This window comes from Stegastes partitus, unplaced genomic scaffold (assembly GCF_000690725.1).
Source record: "Stegastes partitus isolate 25-593 unplaced genomic scaffold, Stegastes_partitus-1.0.2 Scaffold1146, whole genome shotgun sequence".
Taxonomy (NCBI): Eukaryota; Metazoa; Chordata; class Actinopteri; family Pomacentridae; genus Stegastes; species Stegastes partitus.
The window spans coordinates 205,045-211,493 of NW_007578877.1; the positions used below are offsets into that span (position 1 = coordinate 205,045).

General features: G+C 44.5%; 1 protein-coding gene across 2 annotated transcripts; it reads left to right on the plus strand.

Moving 5' to 3' along the window:
* Positions 1 to 1,025: 1,025 nt before the first annotated feature.
* On the plus strand, positions 1,026 to 6,449 carry rcor1 (REST corepressor 1). Of its 2 annotated transcripts, XM_008296693.1 has the most exons (13): positions 1,026 to 1,966; positions 2,052 to 2,111; positions 2,774 to 2,854; positions 2,939 to 2,991; positions 3,158 to 3,319; positions 3,399 to 3,517; positions 3,639 to 3,717; positions 4,004 to 4,054; positions 4,175 to 4,321; positions 4,446 to 4,523; positions 4,657 to 4,714; positions 4,853 to 5,109; positions 5,951 to 6,449. In XM_008296693.1, exons 1-13 carry the CDS (start codon positions 1,777 to 1,779, stop codon positions 5,993 to 5,995), a joined length of 1,380 nt encoding a protein of 459 aa, XP_008294915.1. In that variant the 5' UTR covers positions 1,026 to 1,776; the 3' UTR covers positions 5,996 to 6,449. The 2 variants fall into 2 exon arrangements, with proteins under 2 accessions (XP_008294915.1, XP_008294914.1); XM_008296692.1 differs by lacking the exon at positions 5,951 to 6,449 and having other exon boundaries at positions 4,853 to 5,943.

The window sequence follows — 6,449 nt, forward strand, 5'->3', positions numbered from 1 at the left end:
AACCTACCATCAAGCATGGAGGTGGCAGCATCATGCTCTGGGGCTTGAAAATGGAACAATGAGTGACGTTCAGGAAAACCTCAAACCATCATCAGAAGGTTGATCTTGGACACAGTTGGATGTTCCAACCAGACAATGAGCCCAAACACACATCAAAGTGGTGAAGAAATGGTTCCATCAGGCTGGAATGAAGGTTCTAGACTGGTCTCCCCAAAGTCCTGACTGAAACCATCCAGAACCTGTGGACTGATGAAGAAACAAGTCTGAGTCAGAAAGACGACAAGTTTAGTTGAACTGCAGCGATTCTGTCCAGAGGAGTCAAAGATGAACCAGAAGCTGGTGGACGGAACCAGAAGAACCCAACTGAGGAGAACATGGACAAAGAACATTTGCCAAATATTAGCATTGCTGTATATATATTTTTGATCCAGTAGTTGTTACCAAATGTCCAGAAGACCTTTAATAAAACTATGATTAAACCAAAATGAATGATTTTTGTGTTTCAGTGATTCCATCATAGAAAATGATGTGGTCTTTATGAGCGTATGTGAACTTTTGTTCACGACTGTAAATCCTGAATAAAACGTAAGAAATCAGAGACCCAGATTGGTGACTGTTGACATTCCTCCTCATGTTTCCTTCAGAGTTGAGGTGACTGAACTCTGAGCAGCTGCAGTCTGAACATCAACAGAAGAGACGACAGAAGAACTCTGGTGACGGCTGCTGCAAAATGAACTAAATGTTTTTATTGTTCTGAAGTTATAAATGTCATATAATGTTTACAGATGTTTGTTTACAGCTTTTTTTAAATCATGTTTACACATGTTGATAATAATGTTTATAAATGTCATTTATTTACAGATGTTTGTTGTTTACAGTTATTTTAAATCAGTGTTTACAGAGTTTTATTTACAGATGTTTACAGATGTTTTCAATCATTGTTAGTTATCTACCATTTAAGGCTGTTTATTATTTTTACATGTATTTATTACAGATGTTTGTGTTTGTAGATGTTTATTGTCATGTTTACAAGTATTTACTGTTTACAAATATCTGTTTACGGATGTTTGTTGTTTATAGACATTTAGAATAATGTTTACAGATGTTTGCTGGTAGATTTTCATAATAATGAGGAATGCTTATTGTTTACAGATGCTTTTAATCATTGATTGATTCTTGACACTTTGTAGTGATCTGATGAGCTGTTTCTATTTGAATGTGATTGCTTATTGACAGGTTATCGGCAGTGTTCCTGGTGACCTGTTTATATTTGGATGTGATTGATTATCGACAGGTTATCGGCAGTGTTCCTGGTGACCTGTGATGGCAGCAGAGATCACACACGCTCCACTCCGCCTCCGGGATCGATCATCTCCACACTCTTCGCTCTCTGATCGCTTGTATTGACTGTGTATCCGTAACTGTAGCCGTGTTTGGGTCTGGGTCGGTGTCCCGGTGTCGGTCCGGTTCTATCTGGTTTGTTCTAGTTCCGGCTGTTTGTTCCGGAACTTTTCTGACTCCGCGGAGCTCCAGTTAGCAGGTAGCTGTTAGCATCTGTAGTTGCAGCAGATCGATTCTCTACAGTCGGAACTTTTGTCCTCCAAGTTTCTGCTTCGAACCCGAACCTCCCGCCGCTGGACGACCCGAACTGTCCGATCAGCTCCAGGACTGGTTGTCCGGTTGGGCTCAGTTCGGAAGGCAGCTAAGCTAACAGGCTAAGTGTTAGCCGGAGTTAGCAGCAGTTAGCATCTAGCCCGAGCTTCCTTCGTCCTCCTGATGCCGGCGATGCTGGACAGAAACCCGGAGGCTCCGGGGAAGAGGAGAGGCCGAGCCCCGGCGGGCAGCGGCAGCAGCGGGCCCGGAACAGCAGCGAACCCGGGCGGCAAGAACTTGTCCGGTAATGGAACCAGCGCTAACAGCTGCTGGGAAGAAGGAAGTTCAGGATCCAGCAGCGACGAGGAGCATGGTGGGTAGCCTCGGTCACCCAGTACTGCGGGTACTGCCGGTAATCTAAGTACTCTGAGTACTGACCCGGTACTGTGTGTGTGCAGGTGGAGGAGGAATGCGGGTCGGACCGCAGTACCAGGCCGTGGTTCCAGATTTTGACCCGGGTAAGTCTGGAAATCAGCTCGGTAGCCTCGAGGCGGACTGGTAGCCTCGAACAACGCAGCAGCAAAGTTCATGCGACTGATTCCAGCTGGTCCCAGTTTACTTTACTGGTTTTAATATGCTGTACTGGTCCCAGTCTACTGTACTGGTCCCAATTTACTGTACTGGTTTTAATATACTGTACTAGTCCCAGTCCACTGTGCCAGTCCTCGTCCTCTGTCCTGCTTCCAGTCTGCTGTACTGGTACCAGTTGTGTATTAGTCTCAGTCTACTTACTGTTTTCAATCCTCTCTACTGGTTTCAGCTGTACGTGCCTTACTGGTTCCAGTCTACTGTACTGGGTTTTGCTGCATGTGTGTTACTGATTCTGGTCTGGTTCTGGAACAGACTTCTGTTGTGTCAGTCAGTTTACAGGCTCTGTGATCACCTTCATTGTTACCTGATCAGGGTTGATCTGATGCTAACACTTAGCCTGTTAGCTTAGCTAGATATTAAAGGAAGTCACCTATAAAGAACCAGAAATGCTGTGACTCGTCTAATCAGGAGAACTGGTTCTCTACCTTGTAATTCTGTTTATGCTCTAATATGTCTCACTGAAGATCATTTTAATGACAATGCTGTATGTCTGGGTGTGTGTTTGTGTACCTGTGTGTGTGTGTTGCAGATGTGGCCCAGGCCGCTCAGCTCAGAGAGAATTTGGGGATGTTGGTTTGGATTCCCAGCAGCTGCCTGAATCAGACTCAGTGTAAGAAACTCCTTCTGCTCACACTTTAAATGGAAGACTTTGTTTCATGTGAACTCAGCCGTGAACTTTGTGTTTCTGTTGCAGTGGACGAGTACATCGCCATCGCCAAAGAGAAACACGGATACAACATGGAGCAGGTCAGAGCCTGAAGTACATGTAACAGAAAATATGATTATTAGTGATTGTTAGTTTGTTCTGATTCAGTTCACATGAAAAGTTCACAAATATGCCAACCAATCACTGCCTCAGATCTTGCAGACAAAGTATCCTCTGTCACCTGTCTGCCTGTCTCACCTGTCTCAGGCTCTCGGGATGCTCTTCTGGCATAAACACAACATAGAGAAGTCTCTAGCCGACCTGCCAAACTTCACTCCGTTTCCTGATGAGTGGACAGTGGAGGACCGAGTTCTGTTCGAACAGGCCTTCAGCTTCCACGGGAAGAGCTTCCACCGCATCCAGCAGATGGTACCAGTATGACCAGTACTTCACCATAACCAGTGTCACCAGTTTACCCAGTAGCTCATCGGAGACTGTGTGTCTGCAGTTGCCTGACAAGTCGATGGCCAGTCTGGTTCGGTTTTATTACTCCTGGAAGAAGAGTCGCAGTAAAACCAGTCTGATGGACCGACAAACCCGAAAACACAAGAGAGAGCGAGACGACAGGTGAGCTACAGCTTGCACAGGTAGCATAACAGGTAAACCAGCATCACAGGTGTGACCCTCCCTGGCGAACTCTGTGCTGTGATTGGTTGATAAGACTAACTATCAGCTGTTTCTGTTTCAGTGACGATGAAGTTGAAGAAAGTAATGGAAATCCTCCCAGCGACTCCGAGTTTGATGCAAATAAAGACTACAAGAAGGAGGTGAACTGTTTGATTGCTGTTTGTTGACTATTAGCTGATTGGTTTTTGTTTGCGTACAGTTTACTGACTGTTCAGTTGTTGTTTACTGTTTACTGACTCTTTACTGACTGTACAGGCTGCTGCTTGTTTGTTTACTTTTCTGCCTGCTCGTTTACTGTTTATTGTCTACTGTTTGTTTACTGACTGTTTTCTGATGTTTGTCTACTGTTTACTAATGGTTTGTTTATTGTTTACTGACAATTAGTTTGCGTTTTACTGACGTATTTACCTGTCTGACTGGTTGCAGGTGAGTTCTGCATCAGAGAGGCCGGAGGTAAAACCAGCTTCAGGTCTGAAGGTAAGAACACCTGAATATCACCTGACCTGTTAGTACCTGTAGACAGGTGATAGTAACCTGTCTGTCTCTATGTACCTGTAGACAGGTGATAGTAACCTGTCAGTCTCTGTGTACCTGTAGACAGGTGGGAAGGCGTCCCAGCGGATGAAGAAACGTCCTCCCAGAGGAATGTTTTTGAACCAGCAGGACGTCGTCTCTCTGTCATCTTCGTCTGCTCAGGGACTCATCAGACACCTGGACTGTCAGCTGGTGTCCATCAAGAGACAGGTGTGTTTACCCGTCTGTCTGTTTCAGATTCAGACCATCTGTCACCTGACCAGTGATGACCATTCTGTCGTCACTGGTCAGGTGTGTCTACGTGTCTGCTCACCTGTCTCTCCCTCTGTTTCAGATACAGACCATCAAACAGACAAACAGCACCCTGAAGGAGAAGCTCAGCTCAGGAGTCGATGAGTTCCGGCAAACTGAGGTAACTATGGCAACAAAGCAGCAACATACAGAAGAGCAACCAGATAAAGAAACACAGCAATGCACCAACATACAGAAGCACACTGAAGATGTTGCTGACCTTCATGTCTTTGTGTTGCTGTTTTTTGTTTCAGATGAATCAGAAGTTCAACAACCGTTGGACCACAGAGGAGCAGCTGCTGGCTGTACAAGGTAACACCTGAACTAGCTGTAAGCAGGTGACCTGACACCTGACCTAGCTGTGAGCAGGTGACCTCGCAGCCTTGAATGTGTCAAAGCCTTAATAAGATCCTAAAATCTATAACTGATCAGTGGCTCTTTCCTATGCAGCCATCAGGAAGTATGGGCGGGACTTCCAGGCGATCTCAGATGTGATTGGTAACAAGTCGGTGGTCCAGGTGAAGAACTTCCTGGTGAACTACAGACGGAGGTTTAACCTGGACGAGGTTCTTCAGGAGTGGGAGGCCGAACACGGGATGGAGGGGGGAGGCGGGGGAGATGTGGGAGGAGAGGACGACAAGATGGAGGAAAAAATGGAGGTGTGTCCGGCCGAGGAGGACGAGGTCGCCGCCAAGCAGACAAAAGAGGTGAGTTTTACGTTCACTACAAATCCCAGAAACCTCAGCGTGTGCAGGTCCTCAGGTGCTGTACAGGTGTACGTGGTATGACATCATAGAGAGATGTGCGTCATGTGACATCATCCAGGTTTGTTGCAGTTGTTTGCAGTTCATCATGTGACAGTATGGAAAGTTCCACGACTGGCAGGAAGGCACCCTGGGAGTCATAGTTAACTTGTTCTCTACTATATAGCCCTTGCCAAATTAGCTAAATTAACTACGATGGCTAAGCCAACCAAACTAACCTATCTAACTGAATCAGCCTAACTTGTTGCTAAATTAACTAACTAAACTAACTTAACCTACCAAAAAAACTAAATTAACTATATTAAGTTAATTTGCAAAAGTAGCTAAATTAGGCGATCTGTCTGAACTAACCAAACTAACTAAATTAACTCACCAAACTAACCTAACTGAAATAACTAAGCTAACATAGCCTGTCAAAATAATTGAACTCGGCAAACTGACCTAACTATGCCAAACTAACTAAGCTTGTGTAACAAACCAACCTACCTAAACTATCTTAACTAGCCACACTAACCTAACTGAATCAAATTGACTTGCCAAACTAACTAAACCTACTTTACTTACTTAGCTAATTTATTTGCCAAGCTTGCTAACCAAACTCAAATAAGCTAACTTTGCTAAATTAACAAACCTGACAAAACTAACCAAACTAATGTAAACTAATTGAAGTTGCAAAACTAACCAACCAAACTAAACGAAACAAACTAACTTAAAGTGTTTAACTAGTTCAACCTGAGCTGGTTTGTTGTCAAAAGCTCAGTTACTGTGTTTTGATCTCCTGCAGGACTCTTCCTCACCTGTGGATGCTGAGAAGCCTCTGCCCTCCTGAGACCTCAGACTCCGCCCACCTGTTATATGCCCTGCCCCTGCCTCAAGCCCCACCCCTCTGGTTTCTATGATGTCATTTGTTTTATTATTATGTGATTTTTATTTTATTCTCTCAGTCTATCAGCTGGGCTTCTACTGACCATTGGTCAGGTTTGTGTCATGAACTATCACCTGTCGTTGCTGCTCTCTGGACCAATCAGGAGTCAGACTGGACCTGTCAATCAAAGGGGGAGGAGCCTCTTTTTTTTTTTTTGCTTTTATTCTTTATTTGTTTTGGATTCCTTTTACTTTACATCCTGTCTGTGTTTGAAGGTGGACGTGTAGAACTGAAGCAGCCATATTGGATGATGTCTCTCAGGTAGGGGGCGTGGCCTGTCCTGATGACATCATCCAGTTTTTCTGAATTTTATGAACTTTTTAGAGGAAAGACAATAAAACCAAAGTTCATCAGCAAA

What these genes read in the sequence shown, in the direction of transcription:
- rcor1 (XM_008296692.1), top strand. Translation starts at nt 1,777, where the DNA reads ATGCCGGCGATGCTGGACAGAAACCCGGAGGCTCCGGGGAAGAGGAGA. An exon ending in ACGGATACAACATGGAGCAG is followed by an intron (nt 2,992 to 3,157) that starts GTCAGAGCCTGA and finishes CACCTGTCTCAG; the next exon opens with GCTCTCGGGATGCTCTTCTG. An exon ending in GCAGCTGCTGGCTGTACAAG is followed by an intron (nt 4,715 to 4,852) that starts GTAACACCTGAA and finishes TTTCCTATGCAG; the next exon opens with CCATCAGGAAGTATGGGCGG.